This window comes from Salarias fasciatus, chromosome 16 (assembly GCF_902148845.1).
Source record: "Salarias fasciatus chromosome 16, fSalaFa1.1, whole genome shotgun sequence".
NCBI lineage: Eukaryota > Metazoa > Chordata > Actinopteri > Blenniiformes > Blenniidae > Salarias > Salarias fasciatus.
In genome coordinates this window covers 8,940,472-8,962,821 of record NC_043760.1, presented here as the reverse complement: position 1 = coordinate 8,962,821, position 22,350 = coordinate 8,940,472, and the positions used below count along the sequence as shown (strand labels likewise).

At 43.9% G+C, this 22,350-nt stretch overlaps 3 protein-coding genes across 4 annotated transcripts; 2 read left to right on the top strand and 1 right to left on the bottom strand.

Annotated features, from left to right (window-relative positions):
* The first annotated feature begins 1,304 nt into the window (after window positions 1–1,304).
* On the top strand, window positions 1,305–6,473 carry crfb2 (cytokine receptor family member b2). Its single transcript, XM_030112680.1, has 9 exons — window positions 1,305–1,439; window positions 1,566–1,670; window positions 2,161–2,321; window positions 2,791–2,920; window positions 3,106–3,275; window positions 4,297–4,457; window positions 4,570–4,729; window positions 4,954–5,069; window positions 5,328–6,473. Exons 3-9 carry the CDS (start codon window positions 2,273–2,275, stop codon window positions 5,898–5,900), a joined length of 1,359 nt encoding a protein of 452 aa, XP_029968540.1. The 5' UTR covers window positions 1,305–1,439; window positions 1,566–1,670; window positions 2,161–2,272; the 3' UTR covers window positions 5,901–6,473.
* On the bottom strand, window positions 6,219–10,937 carry LOC115403701 (interleukin-10 receptor subunit beta-like). Of its 2 annotated transcripts, none has more exons than XM_030112681.1 (7): window positions 10,687–10,937; window positions 10,175–10,289; window positions 9,275–9,447; window positions 8,981–9,135; window positions 8,698–8,851; window positions 8,299–8,474; window positions 6,219–7,663 (listed from the first exon to the last, which is right to left on the bottom strand). In XM_030112681.1, the coding sequence occupies exons 1-7, from the start codon at window positions 10,742–10,744 to the stop codon at window positions 7,502–7,504; spliced, it is 993 nt and encodes a 330-aa protein (XP_029968541.1). In that variant the 5' UTR covers window positions 10,745–10,937; the 3' UTR covers window positions 6,219–7,501. The 2 variants fall into 2 exon arrangements, with proteins under 2 accessions (XP_029968541.1, XP_029968542.1); XM_030112682.1 differs by having other exon boundaries at window positions 6,223–7,663; window positions 8,299–8,444; window positions 10,687–10,927.
* A 5,413-nt stretch (window positions 10,938–16,350) lies between these two features.
* Window positions 16,351–22,018, top strand: LOC115403115 (interferon alpha/beta receptor 1b-like). The gene is made up of 8 exons (XM_030111916.1): window positions 16,351–16,719; window positions 18,427–18,556; window positions 18,718–18,908; window positions 19,143–19,303; window positions 20,046–20,190; window positions 20,752–20,909; window positions 21,043–21,212; window positions 21,330–22,018. Exons 1-8 carry the CDS (start codon window positions 16,629–16,631, stop codon window positions 21,535–21,537), a joined length of 1,254 nt encoding a protein of 417 aa, XP_029967776.1. The 5' UTR covers window positions 16,351–16,628; the 3' UTR covers window positions 21,538–22,018.
* The last annotated feature ends 332 nt before the right edge of the window (window positions 22,019–22,350 follow it).

Here is a 22,350-nt window from a genome sequence, read left to right as displayed (position 1 = left end):
TGTCACAGTCTCTGGGACAATTCAAGGTTCTATACCATTCCAAATGGTCCCAGCTGCTCTAAAGCATCCTGTTGTTTTAATCATCTCAACACATGATAAACAGAAACTCTCTGCAGTTGTTTTGTGGACAGTCATGGTTAAGACAAAGTGGTTAAGACACTGCCCTGCAGATGCAAATAGTGACTGATCACAAGTCAGGAAAGAATTATACGGGCCAGTGACTACAGTGCAAAGCATTATTAAAAAATGCAAACTGAGGAAAATCTCAGAGGACATGGTCAGAAACCAATTGGAACTGCAACACTGCTGGGTTCTACAGACACGGACTAGGAGGACGCCACATTTCCAGATAAGGCCCACAAAAGCCCACTTGGCCTTGGAAATGGTCATGTAGACAAAGAAAACTTCCGGACTTCTGTTTACGTTCAGATTAAACACAAATTCAATTGTATGGCCACAATGATTTATCCTTCATTTGGTGTTAAAAAATGAGCGTTCTCCTGGAAGAACTCTGCTTTTTGTTTTTCAGCCCATGGATCAGGAAACAGAGCCATGAAAAAGGAGCAACATATCAAGATTCCCCACAACAATGTCAGCCAGTCTGCAGAGAAACTTGGCCTTGAGCAACAGCGGACATTTCAACATGACAACCACCAGTAACTCTCTCAGCAGAAGTAGTGGAGAAATGAGAAATGGTTGGTAGAAAAAAGTAAAAAACACAGGAACGTTTTGCAGTGGCCCAGCCAGAGTCTTGACTTGCATCCAACTGAGAGTCTGTGAAGGAGCTAAAGATCAGAGTGATGGAGAGGGAGACCCTCCAACCTGAAAGAGCTGCAGCTCACTGCTGAAGATGAATGATCAGAAACACCAGAGGAGACATGCTGACGGCTGCTCAACAAGGGAGTGCCTGACTGCTGTAAGAGCCAATAAGTGCTTATCAATTGATTATTGAGAAGGTAATGAATCATTTTGAACATGCCACTTTGTGTTAAAATGTGAATTATTTATTTATTTATTTATTTATTTATTTATTTATTTATTTATTTCCCACAATAGTGCTTCTTGTCTTTAATTTCTTTTGGAAGATTTCCAGTCCCCCAAAAATGTGGCTGAATAAATAAAAGTAACTTCAAGGCAAAATTTGCCTGGTTTATAAATAAATTCGGACTGACTTTACGTGTTTACGTGTCTAGGGTTTTACTGCGCGTGGTTCTACATGTGGTGACTCTATTGCTCTATATACTGTATGTCTATGCGCGTGCATTCATCTTGCGGTTCGACTAAATCACGTGATTTCTCGAAAGGCCCGTTGCATACAGAGGCCGTCAGGAAACTCGCGCTCGTCGAGTTCGTCGAAGTAGCGGCGCGCTGGAAAACCGCAGCCCCGGAGACGGTTTCAGAACTCCTCGTGGAGAAAACGACGAGCGCAAAACACATCAGTGAGTGAACGTGTGAATATGCGTGTGTGCGTGTGCGTGTGAGGGGGGTGGGTGTGTGTGTGTGAGTGAGAGAGAGAGGGGATGCGGGGGTGTGTGTGACACATGATGTCGCCTCTCTGTCTTCAGGTACAGTTTGATCTCACTGCTGAATGCTGCTCACACGCTCGTGGATCAGATCGGTGCTAACGTGCTAACCCGCTCGCCGGATGACCAGAGGCTTCTGCGGATCAAGTGAGTTTTGTTGATCGTTCGTGTTATTATTAGACCTTCATCTGCATTCCTCCACTTAAACACGCACACGGGACATATTCAGGCTGCCTGCTCCTCCGCAGGGATGCGAAAACAGTCTATTATTAATAATCTTAGTTTCAGATTATTAAGTTTTTTTTTTTTTAAAGTTTGAAATAATGTCTCGCAAACCACCAGAAACGATCGTTGATGAAAGTTAGTAGCTATGTGCCTTCTGTGTTGCAGCTCTTTTCTCCAAGGCTTACTTAACTTGACACATGAATGGATGAAATAATGTTTAAAACCGTTTTCCAATGTAATAATGCAAATAATGAAACGTAATTTAAGAAACTAAACTGAAGTGTTTTAGTTGGATGTGTTTATTGCTACTTTATTACACGGTTTTACAGACATTGTTAGTTTCACTTTGGGCCTGACATGGAGGATCCATGGTTTTTTTTTTTTTTTTTTTTTTTTTTTTTTTTGTGGGCAGATCAGGAAACACGTGAAAAGTGATGGATCCAGGATGTGCAGGTGGGCCCGATCGACATGATCCCTCCTGGAGGTGAGGAGCTGCTGCCTGCATCGGAGATGCTCGGACTGTCATGGAGCGTCTCCTCTGGATGCTGCCATGGCTTCCTCTGGTCCTGTCAGGTGGGTGTGTCAATTCATAGCAGCATATCTTATATAATGATAAATATAAATCATAATTTTTGGAGAAAAAGCAAGTGCCGGCCAGTCACATTCAAGAGAGTCGCATGTATCAGAAGGAAATCACCCAATCAGCATGGTGGATTCTCATGGCTTAAGTGTTGCAGTTCTGATCACATCAGTAATATTTAGCTTGATCTTTATGTACTGTACACGTTTGAAGTAAACTGTTCAGTGCTGCATGCGGACTCGGAGCCACCATGATCATAACTAACAGGACAAAAAGTGAAGTGTGACTGAGTATGTTGATGCAACACAAGATAAAAACATCACTGTCACATAATAATGTCAACTTCCTGAAGTTGTGTTTTACTTGTTTCTTATTGGAGAACTGTGTGTTATGGATGATCTGGACTCCATTGAGTGTTAAAAAAGTCAACACTCTCTTATTTGCTGTGTTGATATTTTCCAGCTGTGGGTGAGCTTCCAAAGCCTGTCAACGTCACCCTCGTCTCAGAAGGGTTCAGTCATTTAGTGAAATGGGAGCCTGGAGCAGGAACTCCTGCTCAGGCGTATTACCAAGTCAGCATTACAACAGAGAGGTGGGTGTCATGTGCCACGAGCTTCAATCTCAGCAATAACAAAGAAGGAACCAGTCTGATGAAGTGTCTTCTTTACTTGAAGTTTTATTCTGGTTTATGTAAAGACAGGAATCCCGATTGGCTGGAAACCCGTTCAGACTGGCAGCACTAAACCGGTCTCCTTTCTGTGTTCTCTGATCCGGAAGGTCGGCGTCGGAGGACGTGGTGTCCGGCTGCGAGCGCGTTCAGCACCAGCTGCTCTGTAACCTGACGGAGGCCTGGTCCGACCCCACGCAGACCTACATCATCCTGGTCAGAGCCGCGCTGGACCAGCAGGCCTCACAGCCAGCGTACGCCCCCAGGTTCAAACCTCTCGGTGAGCGGCTTCCTCCGACGACTGCTCTCCACCAGTCTTGTTTCCACCTGGGTGATTTCCCAGACATGTGACTGGAGCTGTTCCTGTTTTTCAGAGACGAGAGTAACGTTAGTTCACTGCACCAGCTCGACTTTACTGTAGCTTTAAGAAAAAAAACAAAAAAACAAAAAAAAACCGAAAAGCTACTGAGTTTGAGAACAGGAGCGGCGATGGCGGACACACACACACACACCACACCCACACACACACACACACCACACCCACACACACACACAAAGGTTTCCAGCTTTTGTTAAAGGCTGAATTCCTCATTACTGTAAAATCAACACAGCACTTTGACTGGTTTTTAAGCAAGCAATTTTTTATTCAAAAAGCACTTAAAAAAAAAAAAACACATCAGTGGACCAAAAAAGAATAGCTAAGAGCTAAAATTGCACAGTTCACACATTACATAAAATAGACAAAAGATAGTAAGACAGAAGTCAATACGAATAACACAAACGCAGTTAAGACAAGATAAAAGGATAAAAAAAAAATGAATTAAAGTAAATTTGGTTTGTTGTTACATTTTCGGCTCTAACAGGCCTGAATCGGCTCAGAGAGGCAGGGTGGCCCAAGGCTCTCAGGCTCTGAACAGATTTAAAAGTCGGTGAAAAGACACTAAAACTGGAGAAATATGTTGATGTGTGTACAGTGTGCTCCAGTTAAAAGCCGAGCAGCAGCGTTCTGTTCCATCTGAAGCCGCACTGACCCCCACGTGTAGAGCGCCGCTCCTGTTCAGCCGTCTGGTAATAAAAGCAGGACTGCCCTGAGAGCAGAAGCTTTATTTTGGCAATTTGGCTCATGTGGAAACAAACTGGACTTTGATCTGAGTGTCAGGCTTTAGATCCGGATACATTCTCAACCCCGGGATTCTGGTTTTGCGAACTGATCCAGATAACCCAGATCCAGCAGTGCCACCAAGAATTCTTGATGTTTTTTTAATCAAAGCTCCTCTTCTGTCACCGTCTCTGTCTTCAAGATCACATGGACCAGCCGCTGCTGACCGTCACGCACTGCCGCAGAGATCTGTGTGTGGACCTTCAGCCTCCCGTCGAGCGCTATCGAGACGTCTACGACCGGCTCCACTACCACCTCCAAATCAAGAGCCGCGAGTGGGATGAGGCTCGCTTCCGAGACGAAGTCAGTACTGGTTCACCTCATGAAAAAATATGCTTCTTGGTGCAAAGAGGAAATAAAACAGCTTCTAGAACTGCATGAAATCACTCCGCAACATGTCCTGTTTTTATGGCAGCCTCCCATCAAAACTCAAGGTCTGAGGGGGCAGACTCTCAAGAACCTGCTTCCTGGAAGACTATACTGCGTCTCGGTGAGCTTCTGGGAAATCCTGGAGGAGACGAAGTCCAACTTCAGCAAACCTGTGTGTGAATTCTCCGCAATTTCAACCCCTGAAGGTACAGGCGTAGTTTGTCCCACACTCTGCTCCTATTTGGAAGTTTTTGTTTTTCTTGCACAAATATATTTTAAGTAACTCTGATCAATCAAACTGACATCTTAAATGACATAAAGGGATTTAGGAATATTGTTAATTTATATCACCTAAAGGATAACAATACTTTATCCCAAATCGATCTGTTGGAGCTGTTAAGCACCCTGCTGTACCCGTGTCTCCGTGCAGGCTTTTGGATCCTAGCTTCGCTGGTCTTGCTGATGGTCTTTGTGGGGATTGTTGCCTCCCTGCTCATCTTCACTGGTTTCATCTGTTTGAGAGATACAACACTGCCTTCAGTCCTGGTAAGTATTGCAAGGTGTTTTAAGCAACAAAGTCCTTAAAGTAATGAAAAGGGACTTCTTTTCTGTTAAACCGAGTGTTGTCTGATCGGAAGGAGATCAGTTGTAGCAGGATGTCCACCATATTGGTGCCAGAGGTCTGAACCTATGAAGAGAAAACATGTCAGAAAACCTTTCTTCACTGTGGCTTTTCTTGGTTTCCGTACCGTCAGATTTCGTCTGGACTGAGTTTGTTGAACTTGTCGTGTGTGATCCGCTCAGGCATCCATCCGTCACACCGAGGAGAGACTGGCGGCCGCCTGCAGCCCGTCCCTGGCCTCGCTGTGGAGCGTGAAGCCGTGCGACGCCGACAAGGCGTCCAGGTCGTCGTCCTCGGACCTCAGCGACCAGGAGGGCGGCACGGAGGACGTCGCTCAGAGCGCCGGCAGCGCCTACGAGCTGAAAGCGGGCACCGCCAGCCTTCGGTCCTCTTCCTCGTCTTCGTCCTGCCAGCCCGAGCCCAAACACGGCGACTTCTCCGTCCGGGTACCGGAGCCCGTCGTCTCGGCTCCCAGAAGCCAGCGCGGCGCCGACGAAGAGGAGGACGAGGAGGGCGAAGAGGGAGACGGCCAGGAGGTCAACCTGCTGTCGTTAAGACTCGGGAGGTTTGAGGAGATGGAGGACAGGGAGAACCTCCTCTCAGCGGAGGACGAGTCTCCCGCGCCGCTCTCGCCCGCCTGGTTTCCGGAGGACGGAGCCTCAGAGCCAGCTTCGGGCTGCAGCGAGGAAGAGCCGGACGACGACTCGGGCTACACCAGACGCCCCAGAATCAACGTCCAACGCAAATTCAAATAGCACTCCGGGAACAAAACTTACTACTCTCAATTCTTTTTTTTTTTTTTTCTAAAGTATGAAAACACTGAAACATTTTCAATGGATAAACTTTTTTTCTGGATGTCTTATGATCAAAAGAAGTTCAAACATGCACCTTTTCCTGTGTCCTCGGCTCACGATTTCACACATTTGCTCTCCATTTCACCACCACAAATATTTGTTGTTGTTTGTCGTTGTGATTTTTACATTTACAGGCTGGAATGGACACAAATGGCTGAGTTAAACTAAACCAAGCAGTAACTTTCATTGATAACTATTATCGTTGAGGTTTGACAAACCTTCAATTTACTTTTGTGTATTTGTTAAATGTTTTAAATACAAATTCTCCGACCAACTCGTCAAATCTTTCCTATCCATTCAGTCTAAAACCGCCTGCAGCTGCAGAAGATACATCACAGTGGAAATAATTTTTCCTTTTGCACTTTTGTTGAGATTTTTCATTTATTCTCTCACTGCTGTGTCATCGCATTCATCGCACCGCAGAAAATGTTCATCATTCACAAACAAGAAAATAAAACTTAACTTAAAATACCAGTTCAAGTATAAAAGCAGCGTTAGTAAACACAAAGCATAAAATTTATCGAAGCTTCAGTCAACCACAAAAACATGAATCAACTTCATCTGAAGCCAGAAAACATGTAAACCCTTCAAAATGGAGACAAAACATCCTGAATTCTTTGTTGATGGATTTCCTGTTGCATTTTTCAAAGAAAATTGTTTCCTGTTTAGCAGTTTGATTTTTTTTTAAGAGAAACCTTGGAGGGGAACTGTGAATGCTTCTTTGGTTTCAGATTAAGAAACAGATGTGCTTCTGACTCTTTCCACCTGAGAGCGCCGGTCCGTTTCGCCACTCTGACCAACCTGAACACACCTGGATAATCATTATTACTGTACACACAGTTACGAAACTTACACAAAAAAAATTCATGGCAACGAACCGTGTGGTTTTTAAGACCACTGGTTTGTATAGTTTCATTCAAAGTTTGTAATAGAAAGTCTTTCTAAACTATTATCCTTCATGTCCCCGACACACAGCTGGAATGACGGATTTTGACGCCCTTTTTTCTTGAAGGACCAAAATCCTTACTATTTTTTTTTAATAAATATATTTTAAATAATTGATACACTTTTAATGTAAACACTTCAACTCAGCTGTGCAACAGAAATGAATGAAATTCTGAAACAAAACAAATGAAAGATCACGAGGGCTTCGTGACCGCTGCTGAATGTTTGGGAACCGGTCAAGTGGACCACCCAGAGCGGGCGTGCCAGGAACCTTCAGTCGCTCAAATGGAATTTCTTTTCAAGGCTATTTTGAGGAACGCATCTGCTGAACCGCGAAGCCAACTTCCCCTGATTTCTTCCTGTTTTCGGAGTTCAGCAGAGCTGAGTCGCCAACGAGATGATAAAATCTGAGCTCCAGCTCGGTTTCGGCGGACAGATTTACACCAAACTGTGGGTTTTGTCTTGGAGCTCTCCGAACGCTGAGCTTTTCGGGGAGTCGTGCTCCGTCGTCGCTTTCGCACACAGTTCCAGTCGCTTCGCATCCGGGCGGACGTGGATCAGGAACGCAGAGGCGCCGAGGCGTCCCCCGCGTCCGGCTGTGTCTCCTCCTCCTCCACGCCCCCGCCTCCCGTCACCAGGAGCACCTGGTCGCAGAGCTCCTCTCCGGGGTGCAGCTCCTTCACCGGATGCGGCGTGGAGACGGGAAGAGCCGGCAGAGACTGGGGAGAGACGTCCGCGTGTCACACACGAAGGATGGAGCATCGCGACGCGGTTAAAAAAAATGATGCTGAGAAGTTTGTGCCTTACTGAACACTGAACAAACCCCAGAAAATACAGTTAGATTTAACTAAAATGTCTAAAAAAGGTCATAATTACTCAAAAAATTCATTAAGAAAAGACATACTATCGTGACTTGCATTGAATCGCTACATCCCTAGTGTGTGTGTGTGTGTGTGTGTGTGTGTGTGTGTGTGTGTGTGTGTGTGTGTGTGTGTGTGTGTGTGTGTGTGTGTGTGTGTGTGTGTGCGTTCTTGTATTTCTATCCTTGTCGGGGCCAAATGTCCCCACAAGGATAGCAAAACGTGGAACGACGTGCCTTGTGGGGACCTTTTTCCGGTCCTAAGTAGGAGAAACAGTGTTTTCTTGACCATGTTGTTGTTACTGAAAAAAGTAAAAGTGCAAAAACATTTCTTTAGGGTTAGGCTTTGTTGTGGTGTGGGTTAGGGTTAGGGTAAGGGTCAGGGTTAGGGGCTAGACATGAATGGGAGTCAATGGACGGTCTCCACAAGGATAGAAATACAAGACTGAGCGTGTGTGTGTGTGTGTCCTGCAAGAGAGATCCACCCACACCTACCTCCTTTAAGCACTGAGGCAGTGTGTCTTTCGGGAAGAGAAATCTGGAGATGCTTTTCCGTTTCCTCACCACGACCACCACCAGAGCCACCGCCAAGGAAACGCCGACCAACACCAGCACAGCCGCCAGCCAGGGAGCGCCGTGCCCTGCAGAGAGCAACCAGCTGCCAGTGCTCCCTTGTATTTGTGAAAACGAGAACGTTCCATTGGTAATTATATATCAACGCCTCACAGACGAGGTCGGAGTCAGTATTTATAGTTAAAAGCAGTGGAAACTGCGACACCCTTTGTCATCTGGTCTTTCTGTGGAGGGCATGACGGGCACTTCCAACAGGGAAAGACACCAACCCCCCCCGAGTAAGACCACCGGCGGGTCCAGGGTAGAACCCCGCCTCCTCACCTGCCCCGGCGGTGCTCTGGCAGGTGACGTTGCTCGGCAGGCTGGTTCTGGAGTCGATGCCGGTCTTGAGCTGAACTTGCACGCAGTACCGGCTCCAGGCGTCCAGGTCGTCCAGGACCAGCCGGGTCTGCTGTGTGATCTGGCTTTTCCTCGCCTGCAGCAGCAACAGAAAGCTCGGTAAGTGCGTGTTCTCCTTTGACAGCAGCAGAAAGTCTGCTTGACGGTGTTCATTTTCAGCCCTGAAGGCCCAACACCCCCCCCCCCCCCCCCCCACGTCTCACACCGTTTCATTCCGGGAGCTCTTCCAGTGCGTGACGTTGTAGTCGGGTTCGCCGTACACGTTCCTCAGATCAGAAATCTGGAACATGGGGTCTTTGATGCTGACTTCCACCGTTGCTCCATTGGAGACGAGAGACACGCTCGGCGGACCGATGACGGCTGGAGAGTAAAGAGAAAAAAATCGAGTGGGAAACACAAATTTTATGATTTTCAAATGACTTCAGGTTCAAAGAGACTTCGGCGAGTCGCAGCTTAAAAAGTATCTGTTCTATCGCTGCATCGCCACCTCTCCACTCACTGTCTCTGTCCAAGGTGAGGGGGGAACTTTCCACCCAGGCGGAGCTCTCGGCGCCCCGGACTGCCTGCACTCTGCCCATATACCTTCCATACACACTGAGGTGGAGAGGGGTGAAGTCGCACTCCAGGGCGGAGATGTTGAGGCAGCCCGTTTTGTAGGATGAGATTTGGTTTCTGTGGAAGAAAAACACGCAAAAAGAGGTGATTTCCTCCAACAGCTGTCGACTGATTCAAATCCTCTGCTGCCCCCGCGGTCATTCAGACTCCGATTCTACAAGGAAACTAAAATCAATACGTTTCCAGGATTCTTACCTTCTGTTTACTTAAATCAACACCACCAACATAACTCAGGCAGCTTTAAAACTCTATCGGAAATAGAGGGAAAAGCATTTCGCACCTGCAGTTTCTTTAAATAAACGGTGTGTTTGTCAGTATCACTACTGGTCACCATGATATCAAATGTTTTTATATTTTATTTTTTTTACATCACATGTAAATAATATTGTCAGTGTCCAGAGCTAATCCTCAAACAGATATTAAAACACGCAAGACATCATCTTTAATTTGACATTGTTGTCAAGAGCTGATCATTACCGGTGCAGGAAAGCCCTGTCGTCAGATCTGACTCAGTGTTTCCAGCCCGAACACAACGAAAGACGCCCCCGTCTCAGTAAAAACCAGACTAAATCTTAATTCCTGTGGAAACTCATATTCAAACTGTAAAACTACGATACATGTTATAAAGACACATCATGAGCTCACAGCTGTTGTCAGTAGATCTCATTTGGGGAAATACTCTTCGGAAACGCTGTTGAACCTCCGACGCCTCGGTGAGATTGTTGGAAAACTGGACATTTAAAACAAGCAGAGCCTATTGGCTGGGGGAGGGAACATGACTGACTTGTACTCGGCGGTGTAGAGCAGGTCACTGGCTTCTCCTTCAGGTCGATCCCACCGCAGCACCAGATTCATGTTGTAGGAACTCAGGCGGACGTTGTTCGGTGAGCCGAGGGTCGCTGATGAATGGTCATGAATTAAAAATAATCACCTGAGCACTTCACATTGTTAATCATACTCACCCGTTTACACACCATGTGAGGCCGGCTTTGGCCCACGGGTCTTATGTTTGACACCCCTGAGTTAAACAGTTAATATCTATTTAGTGTGATCAAAAGTATTGTGTGAGGAAAAAAAAAAAAGCAGTGATGAACAGAAAGCGTGGATTGAATTTTAAGAATCGAAAGCAAATGAACACTCGTGCGTACAAGTCATAAATAAGTGACGTCCAGGACAATGTTTCTCTCACTCTGAAGTTTATATTTCTCACCCTGTCAGCACAGATTTCCACACACACACCCGACCCCCCCCCCCCCCCCTCCCCTCTCTCTCTCTCTCTCTCTCTCTCTCTCTCACCTGTGGACCCGCTGAACGCCGAACACAGCAGAATAAGAGCAGTCAGAGAAGGAGGCATTTTATCCGTCGCTCGGTGTGTATTATCCCTCGTTGAACGTGTGTGTGTGTGTGTGTGTTTGTTCCTGTTTCCTGCTCGGTAAAGGCGGGGAAACTGAAAAGAAACTACCAGGAACCGTCAAAGTCGACGAGACAGCAGCCAATCAGAAGTAAGCTCACGCGGAAGTCTCAAGTTTTTTTCTCTTTATGATAGAAATGTTTTTTCTTTTTTTTTTTTTTAATAAGCTATTATGTGCCGTTTCTGCAACGTGTCTTCACTGTAACCATTCCTGTTAAAGTTTTGCAGGAGACACGATATGTTATCTTATTCAAGATACTGAAATGTCAACATAAATGTCTCAGTTTCTAAACTGTAAAAGTTTAAGCTCCAACTCATGGAGTCTATTCACATAGATCTATGAACCTACCTATATATGTCTACTGATAGATCTCTATGAATCTACTTATGCATATATCTGTTTGTACTCAGATGTGTCATTCAGCCTGTAGGTCTGTAACTATTCCTATATGTCTCTGTGTATCTCCTTAAATAGGTCTGATAAGTCTACATGGACAAGTCTGCTTCTACATGGTATGTTTCTATATATACAATTCTATAATTCTCCATGTAACTGTTCATCTGTGTCTATTGCATTTTCTAAGTGGGAACTTCTGCTGTTTCCCTATCTCCTTCTTAATCGTGTCCAACCATCGTTACGAGAACATGCCAGATTCCCTGAAACCAGCTCATCAGAATAAGCGAGTCATCATATTACATAAAAGATTAAATCAAAATAAATATGTTTTTAAAAATCAGAATCAAATAAAATAAAATAAAGGAAATATGATCATAAAAGAGACACAAAACATTTAATCTTATTTTACCGGCACAACAAAGTTGTGGTGAACATTTAGTAATCAAATGTAGATTCATGTAGCAACATATACTCAGTTGCTAATAACTGCAGTTTATCAGTGCTTTCATGCTGTCATCCTGTTTCAATCCAATATTCTCCCTCCGCCATTTTCTAGTTCCAGGTTTCTGCTAAAAATACAATATAAAGTCGCTTACAACTCTGGGGATACTCTTAATGAGATACTGTCGACTAAATTGGAGTACAATTCTATCTTTCGAGAGCAGGTTGAGAATTGTATTCACAAGCTTAAGCAGAAACACTTTGAGCTGGGCGACAAGCCGAACAGGTTACTCGTTAGGCAGCTGAAAGGCGTTCAATCGGACAGAGCTATCCGCAAAATCGCCACCTCAACTGGGACGTTAATAACCGATCCTAAACAAATAAATGACAGATTTCTTGAATTTTATAAACAGTTGTACACCTCCAAATGTACCGCCACCGAAGCAGCTATTGAAGACTTTCTTAATTCTTTGGACATTCCATCTCTCAGTGAAGTAGAAATGCATGATTTGGATTCTGATATCACCTGGAATCTGGTGTCTTTCCAAATACTCTCTATGACACTCATATTTGTCTTATTTTGAAGAAGGATCGCGAAAGTACTGACGTTTCATCATATCGTCCCCTGAGCTTGTTAAATACTGATCAAAAGATTATTGCAAAGGTTCTCGCAAATCGATTAAATAAGCACATTGGTTCTTTGATCCATCCCGATCAGACAGGTTTTATCCCTAATAGATTTTCTTTCTGTAATACCCGGCGTTTACTAAATGTTATGTATACGGCCAACCCACCTAACTCTGCTGTTATCTCTCTGGATGCACAACAGGCATTTGACCAGATCGAGTGGAGATATATGTTTGTTACTCTCGTCAAATTCGGCTTTGGTCCTAAATTTATGTCACTGATACAAATGCTCTATGCTTCCCCTAACTCTTCGGTAATGACGAATCATGATTGCTCTGTCCCTTTTCTGTTGCAACGCGGCACCCGACAGGGATGCTGCCTTTCTCCCACACTTTTCGCCTTGGCTCTTGAGCCTCTGGCTATTTTCATCAGGGCCAGTCCCTCAATTGCTGGAATAAAGTGTGACAGAACTGAATGCACTGTTGGCTTGTACGCGGACGATGTGATTCTGACTCTGTCTGATGTGCGGTTGTCCCTCCCATCTTTTTTGGATCTCAGTGAAAAATTCGTCTGTATTTCTGGGTTGACTATTAATTGGGACAAAAGTACACTTATGCCTCTTTCTGACGGCCTCGACACTGATTTTCTTGATCGACTACCGTTCAGAATTACCACTGATCATTTTAAATATCTGGGGATTACTATTCCTAAAAATCCTAAGCTCCTGTTTAAATTAAATTATATTGATATGACTGATAAGATTAAAGCAATGATAAGTAAGTGGAAACTTCTTCCCATTTCTCTAATCGGTCGTGTTAACGTTATTAAGATGCTTGTACTCCCCAAGTTTCTTCATATATTTCAAAATGTTCCTGTATTTCTTACAGCTGCTTTTTTTTTAAGCTCTTAGACTCCATTATCTTCCCCTTTATCTGGTCCGATAAGCCTCCTCGTATTTCTAAATTGCATCTACAGAAACCTACGTCTGACGGCGGTCTTGGCCTACCGAATTTCCGGCATTATTACTGGGCTTGTAATGCCAGAGCTTGGGTCTTCTGGAATCATACTCAGATGTCGTCCGGCCAGGGGAGCTTCCGATGCCCCCGGTGGCCTGAGATTGAATCCCATTTCGCTCTGTCTCTCACTGGAGCCTCCTTGTCAGCCACCCTGTTCTCCAACCTGAATCTATTTAACAGATCGTTTGAAGACAATTTTGTTCTACGTAATTCCTACAGAATCTTGAAGCAAATCAGGCGTGTGCTGCTTTTAAAGGGTCCCTCCATCTATGCTCCAATATGCTGGAATCCAGATTTCAAGCCTGGCCTACTGGACGCAGTGTTCACATGCTGGGCGGACAGGGGCTTATCCACTATGGCAGATCTCTATATTAATAATCAGTTTGCTTCATTTTCACAATTGCAGGCCAAGTTTGATCTCCCATCTAATCATCTATTTCGATATTTCCAAATAAGAGATTTCGTTAAACAATCTTTTCATCAACTCAAGTCTAAGCCCAGCCAACATAACTTTTATGCTCTTTTGATTGGATCTCCGACTTCAAAACATATAATCTCTCATTTTGTTGATCTCTTTCGTCCTGGTGTCCCATCGTCACATATTAAAGAGGCATGGATTAATGATATCGGCGAGGATATTTCGGATGATCTGTGGACTGGCGCTTTAGGCAGTGAAAGATTGCTCAGTTAACGCTAGACTTCAACTTATTCAATTTAAAGTTATTCATCGTCTCCACTTCTCTAAGACTAAGCTAAATAGCATATTTCCCACCGTATCGCCGACCTGTGATAGGTGCAAGTCTGGCAATGGAACGCTTGGTCATCTTTTCTGGGCCTGCCCTGCGCTTAGGAGTTTTTGGGATAGTGTTTTCAATTTCTACAGTAATGTATTCGACAGAAAACTGCTCCCTGATGGTTTACTGGTGATTCTCGGTCATTCTAAGCATACCCTGTCTTTTCCAAGAGCATTACAAAAGGCCCTTGCATTTGGTCTGGTTATTGCAAAATGTGTCATATTGCGAGAGTAGAAGTCGCCCTCACCCCCTTGTTTCAAAACGTGGCTAAATGATATGGTTTCCTGCATCTATCTTGAGGAAGTACGCTACTGTGTGGCTGGAGCCCAACCTGTGTTTTATAAGATCTGGGGTCCTTTCATTGCACATTGATTGAAATTGATTATCTTGTTTTGATTCTATGATTTCGATCCTCCCACGCCGATCTTGCTCCTATAGTCACAGGGGTCTCCTGGTCTCCTGGTGTAGACTTCTGCTCTCTCTGAATATGGCTTGAACTGACTGGCTTTGGTATCTATTTTTTAATTTTCCACATGTGTGGATATCTACATCATATATATATATATATATATATATATATATATATACACACACACACACATATACATATATATATATGCATGTGTGTGTATGCATGTATGTATGTGTATATATATGCACGTGTATGTGTGTATGTATGTATATATATATATAAATATATATATATATATATATATATATATAGATAGATATATAATTTATTTACTTGCTATAATTATTATTATTATTACTATTGCTTTTTTCGTTTTTGTTTTGTTGAACTGGCATCTCATGTGTGTTCTGTGTGTGTGTGTTGTTTTGTGTGTATCTAAAACTGAAAAAGCTATAAATAAAATAGGAAAAAAAATAAAGTCACTTAAGCATGGAATTTCAGACCACAGTTAGTTTTACTGTGAAATGTAATGTTTAAAAAAAACAAATTTTAAAATTTAAAATCAAAAAGCTCACGCTGATTCAATTGTAAAACAATGCCCAACTAAAATTACAATAGCTGGCTCATGTTCTCTAGAAAGGATGATAGCTTGCACTGTTTCTGCTCCATGTTTCCAAAATTAAATTACATATTGAACAAGCACTAAAGACTTAAAGAAATTCAACCCACTTGCTTAAATAAATGCATTATTTTGTACATAGTTTTGCATATGGTTGTAAATAGATGTTTTAGATAGCTTTAGTATATAGTCATTACAGTTTTCAAAAATTGAAGAAGTTGGAAATTGTTGCAGGAGGAGGGTGCGGTATAAAATCTTCCCTTTGGTGCAACATTGGGTTGGGCCAGCTCTGACTGAGACCCATGTCTGATGCAAAGCGAGAGTGACTGCAGAAGATCCCTATTCAAAATAGCTAGCCCAGGAACTGAGAGATTACAGATACTTTTCCGTGCCAAGAAAAGTCACATTTGCTTTAAAGAACAAGTTAGTGAGGCAGAAGATCCCAATTGAAATAAAACTGCACGTCAATTTTCAGTATTGTTTCATTTCTCATTAAAAGTAAAAGTTGATAAAATAAATACCGTCCTATTTACTCTGCACTGAGTAGCTGTCATGGTTTACATCACAATTAGAAGCTAATATTCTTTTAAATAATAAAGAATTCTGGACTCTATGTGCTGCTGGTATCAGTCCGTCACCCTACAGGACCGGAACTGCCTACGCCACACTGTGAGTTCGTGTTTTAAGATTATTGGACTTCCTGCTCGCTGTCTGAACACTGTGTAGGAGCAGGAATGCAGACTGTCCCATCATATCAGTGACTCAACACACACAGTTTCCCATGTATCTACCATCTGGTTGAAGGTTCATCTTATCCTTCCAGTATGACCTGGAGAGTGACCACTGTGAGGGGTTTACAGTAACAATAAGCTTTATGTAACGCTGTGTCACTTGTGATTTTATAGTGTGCAATTTCCCAATATCATTGTTTGACACTTTACTTTTACTTTCGCAATGCAATATTACCATTCTTCATGTTTTGCTGTTCATACACTTGCTGCTTTTTATGGACAGTTCTATCTTTGCTGTCTACACAACAGACAGTCATACTGTTACTGGCAGCAGGACTACAGTTTATAATCAGTTACTTTCGGCCAACCACATTTTTTAAAATTTCCATTTCCACTTTTAATTTGTCATTCCCTGCTTATCTAATTGTCCCTCGGGCATAAATAAAGTTTTATTTTTTCTGATTCTGATTTCACATGACCCCAGACGACTGGCTTCCGGAAGTCACGTGACTACCGGAAGACCAGCGCGCACTCGTTTCAGTCACAGACAGTTTACGGACCTGCGTCCACCGGAGACTCTTTTTTGCGTGTTTTCAGTGGAACGTCGACGATTCTACGCCTTTTAGTGTTTCTGCTGGACATGTTAGTGTTTATGTAGGCAGCCGTAGCGGACGCGTCGCCCCGCCGGGGTCTCCGGGTTCAGACGTTCCTCCAGGACCTGGAGAGAACACGTGAAGGAGAGAAGAAATGTTCCAAACGTGAAGGTTTTGGATGAAGAACATGGCCAAACATGAGTGAGGACCTCGAACCTGGCAGCATGTCGGTCCGTCCTGCGGTTCTGTTCGTCTGCCTCTTCGCCTGCTGCCTTCACGGCTCCGCTGGTATGAAACCCCGTCTCTTCTTCTTCCTCCTCCTTCTTCTTCCTCTCTCAGCACCAGGCTCCAGACGCTGCTCCTTCTCTAAAACACGAATCCCCTCCGTGTTCATGAGCTCACCGGGTGGAAAACAGCTCCCAGAAACCGAAAGCTCTCGCTTTGGACGACATCTTGTTTTGTCGTCGAACCGAAGCGAGTAGACGGTGTTGGAGAGGACGGACAGGTGCAGCTGCAGTTCAGCGCTCGTCGTCTGCAGGTGTTCCAACGTTGAGGGTGTTTCTGATCGAACATGTCTAGGCGACTGTAAATTAGGGTTGATAACCCAACAACCATACTCTGATGGGGTTTTTCCAACGTGTTAAATACGTAAATGCTGATATTCATTGCTTTAAAACAAGCAAAGTGTTAAACATGCGGCCCGCGGCCCCAAAACAAGTCCACGAAACGATGCAATCAGGCCCAGTAAAAACTAAATAAATGAAACGCCGCCTTTACTTTATTTATTTATTTTTTTGTTCTTATATGCAAGCACACCCTATCTGGAATTTGTACACTTGGTGGGTGTGTCCCATGCAGGCCGCTTATGCACCCTGTCCTGTGTTTATGTGCGAATTGTATGCTTCAGTCACACTCACATGCTTCAGTCTCCAACCCACTGTTGATGTCTGTATCAGTACTTTCTTTTTTTTGTAATTTTTATTTTTAACTGTATCAGTACTTTCAGCATTTCTGAAAACATTTGAGGAGAGAAATAAGCTGCGCAGTTGCTGAGTCTGTCCTTGTTTTGGTTCTGCTACTGCAAGAGTAGATGTTTTACAAAAGTCGAAGGCAGGATTCTATTTCGTGCAAATGAGCCGCTGAGGGCATATCCAGGCCGGTGCAACAGAACTCAGAATGCCCCACGGTGATGTTAAAAGGCAATGAAAAGGAAGTGAGAAATGGGTGGATCCTGTGGACACGTACCAGCAGCGAGGCTGCGTCTTGCTGCTAGGCCATCTAAGAAACTGTCAAGTTATTTTGATACGCCAACATGTTCGATGACTCCAGAGTATATCAGTTACTGCTGTATTTTTTTGTGCACAGTTCTAACTTCGCCCTGTCCCCACAGAAAGGTTATCTCTGTCTAGACTGCCGTAAGCGTCACGGGCGTTGCTTTTACATTCAAAGTCTATCAGACACAGGCACATGAAAACGGCACAAACTGATAACACTCATGTGTGACGTATTTTCCTGCTGTGCTGCTGTCCAGGGAGCATTTGTGACTCGTCACACGCATCCCTGACCACATCCGGAAGTGGTTTAAGTGAAAGTGCTTTGTTGGCTGTTCCCGCTTTTGTCCAGTGCTCCCCAAACACCCAGTTCCTGGAGGAAATGGTTGTTTTGGCAACTACAAAACATTTTCCGTTCCCCTGTTTGGTGAATTGAACCACACCTCCATCCTGCTCCTCCTCAGATCCAGAAAGCACCTAAAACAGGAGCTGTGAGAGAGGTGACACGCTGTACTCAGGACTACAAGGCCCTGGTTATTTGATGCTTTCGAGTCACGACGGCAAACTTTTATAGCATTTTGGCTGTTTTGCCAACTGTTCACACAACAGCGGTGCTTGGAGGGGGAGGAGGGGCGGCAGGTCCATCACTGTAAAAGGAAAATCAAGTAGAGACGAAAGGATAGGTTGTGATCATTTAACATGTTTCCTTTGTGCTTTCTTCCAGCTGCAGCACAGCCGGCCCCACCCCACAATGTGACAGTGATCACATTAAACACCAATTACACGCTTAGCTGGGAGTATGACTCCAATGTTACAAACGCTCACTCTGTCACCTTCACAACTCAATACCTTCCGTAAGTATCTTCATTCAGGCATGTCATCCAGAAGCCTGTGAACAGACTCGGCACATATAGAGTGATGCTTTTGTGACTCGACTTTGTGTGAGATGTGTCTTGGCTCCTCCTTCCTGTAACCATAGATGCCTCGCATCTTGTCTGTGCCTTTGTCTCTCCAGAAAGTTTAAGCTAAAGTATAAGAAGAAGAATGCAAGCTGGATCACGGCGTGCAACGAAAGCTCACAGCGGTTTTGTGACCTCACAGTCTTGAATTTGCACTATCTGGGCATCTTCGTGCTTCGAGTGCGAGCCAATGTGAACAGGGGTCACTCTGGGTGGGTGCAGAAGGAATTCTGCCCCGATAAAGATGGTAAGACCTGGAGAAACTTGTAGAGTTGAACCTAATATCCATAAACATCTCTATTTCACATGGAAACATGTTGAAAACGTGAAAATACAAACTTTTACAGAAAAAAAACACTTGTGTAAGTTGAGAAGACAAAGAAAAGGGGGAAAAACTCTTAAACAGAAATAAACCTGATATTAGAGTGTGACGGTTTTACTGTCTCCACAATCAGACTAAGACCTGTCCTCTTCTGTCCAGCCGCGGTGGGACCTCCGGCGTCGGTGGGCCTCGTTCCTGTTGGATCCAACCTGCAGGTTTCCATCTCCGACCCGATGACCACCGACAACCGCTCCATGAAGGAACATCTTCCCGGGCTGTACTACAATATCCGCTACTGGGAACACTCGGAGGACGCATCGGTAAAAAAGCGAACCCTTTCATAACACTCGCAGCAATTTGAATTACATTACAAATATCAGTAAGTTCAAAATCACCTGGCTTCAAGTTGATCGTCATCAGTTGACGGGGCTGCTTCATTTATCCCCGGGATGTTTTTTTAAAATTTAGAAATGCTTAAAAATGGAGGGGGAAAAAGGAAAACTACTTCTAGAAAAGATATGATGTCTAAACTAAGACTTTACAGCTCCTCCTTGTAAATATAGTGTTTGCTGTGTTTAGGTTAATTTAATCCGTTCTGTGGTTTAATTAGTCACTGTTAGGCCTTGTATATATTAATTTTTATTGTTCCATATTTTTAATATTTAGCCTGTCTTATTTTATATTCAGCTTTCTTTCTGTTTATTCTTTGTGGAGCAGTGTGAAAGGAATTTCCCTCTGGGATGAAAAAAGTGTTTCTGTTCCTTTATAAGATATCAAAATTATTTTAAAAATTCTGGATAAGGATTGTGAAGCTGCTAAAATCTGTTATAAAACTCCTGGAAAATATTTTGTAATGCTCATCACTTCTAAATTGTAATTGAAACTTCATAAAAGCAACGTACATACAGTATAAAACTTTATAAGTATGTTCGCCTTATCTTGAAGAATGAACGTGTGTTGTGGCTCCACGATTTGGTCGAAAATCACAAGAATCATCTCTTGGTCGTGTTTTGGTTTTCTGGAATTATGCCTCAAATGAAATTGATTTCTTTGTCCGTTCAGGCCTCAGTAATAAGCAGTGAGACCAACGTGGTGACTCTACCCGACCTGAAGGCGCGGACCTGGTACTGCGTGAGCCTTCAGTCACGCTGTGACTTCTACCACAAGAGCAGCAGCTTCACCACGCCGCGCTGCATGCAGACCGAAGGTACTAAAGAACACATTTTCACTCACGGTAAAGGAAGGTCGGCTTGAAAACTGGGCTTATTGCGCTCAGAAGATTTTATAATTGCTAAAAAGTGTTTTGAAATTCATTTACAGAAACCCGCCAGACTGATGAAGAATGAGCCAGAGGTCCATTCTGCTTTCTGACCCTTAAGATTATTTTATCAGTAGCTAACAGCCTGGATACATGCAGCTGGCGTGGCCACTTGATGTGTGCGAGATGATTACCTCAGAAGACGGCGACGATAATACACTTTATTTAGGAGCCCGTTTACAAGGTCACAGTTAAAAAACATTGAAAAACAACAAGAGGGTCTTAACAGTGAGTTACTTGGATTACTTGAATAACCCAGAAAACAAGGAAAGTGGGAGGAGCTGACATGGTTCTCCGTGGAGTTTGACGCTGTCTGTAATTTGCCAGAGTCTGGGCAGCTGATAGTTGAATGCTCCCTGGGTGTACCTGGGCGAGGCAGAGTCAAAGGTCAGTTATGTAAGCTCAGTTCAGACTTCATGAAGGTTTTTCTTTGTCTCTGCACTCGGACAGGTGCTGTTCCCTGGTGGCAGATCTTTCTGTACTTCCTTGGCTCTCTGGTCATCTGCTTCCTGTTGATTTTGTTCGCACTCTTTGGCGTCTTTTGGGTCTTCAAGACCGTCAAAGCCACATTTTACCCTGTCAGCAGGCTGCCCGCACACTTCCAGCAGGTATGCGGTATGCACAGTTCACGTGCTTTCCATTAGTTTTTCTTTTGACATATGAACTCAGTTAATGCGTAAGATATAGACCAACAAAATCCATCTGGATTCTTCACCGTAATCCCTCTTGTCTTGCCTCCAGTGTCGCCACGACTCCACCGGCTCTGACATTCCTCCACTTTTCACCCCGGATTCAGAGTCAGACCTCTGTGAAAAAGTGATTGTTTGCCCACAGCCGGGACTGTTGGAAGAGGAAATCCCTTCAGATGAAGACTTGCTTGAACACAGAGCTGACCTGCCGTCAGACAACAGGTCATTAATGCTTCATCTCATTTATATGCCTTTTTTTCCCCCTCATTAGTAACTTGAAATAGACAGAAGTCTGTATGACACTGCAGAAATGAGCATCCTTTCTCTTTCTGTTTTCAGTGGCGAACTCAGCTGTCAGGCCAGTAGCAGCAGTGGAGACACCGGAATATACTCGGCAGAAGGCTGTTCCAGCCTCTACCAGCCCGACAGCGCGCAGTCAGTTTCAGGAGCTTCGGACTGCTGCAGGGTTCCCTTTGAGCAGGTGAAGATGGGAGACATCAAGGGCGAGGCATTGATCGCAGGTGGCGTCGTTGACATGTGGATATGAAGAAAATGAGAACATTTCCAGATGCACACTGGATTTGTTGGAAGTATTTTTTTTCTTTTTCTCCACCTGCCACTGTGAGGCAAGAAAAACCAAAATGACTTTTGGGTGAAGAACAATGCCTCAGGTACCACGGGAAGCTCAGCGCTGACCTGCTGCAGCAGCACTGAGCGTCTCCAGGGACAAGGATGAGTGTCGAGATGAAGCGGAACAACTTTCTACCGACTTCGACATTCATGGGTGCTTTTAGAGTTTGTCAAAAGTTGGCTGATCTTGTAAATATGTTGATAGTAACTCAAACGCACTGCAGCTTCTGTGTTACTGTACAAAGCCACTGTCTTAATCCTGCCTTCCTGCTGAGTGATCAGCTGTGTTTTTTATTTCTCATTGCTACTTATGTGCTCCTCAAAATGACGTCCACAATTCTAATTGTATCGGACAGCAGGTATATTAAAATATAAATGGAATGATTTTGTATTGTTGAGATGTTTGTTTCTTTTTGTTTCATTTTTCGCACATTTTCTTGGACTATTCAATTAAAATTCATTTTTAGAGCACTTGACGGTGGGGGGGAGGGGGGTCACATGATTGGCCCTAATTATTCATTATTCTGTTCAAGTTCAGGTAGCATATAGCTTATATCTCTAAACCATGATATAAATACCAAGGCATTTTAAAAACCATTACCTTTATGACCGGACCGGAGTTTCCTTTGGAGCGACTGCAGTTGTTTCCTTTTGGTCACAACCATTCAGTATTATTAGAAGTGAATTACTGTATAGAGAAGACTGAACTTCACGAATGTGATGATGAAAA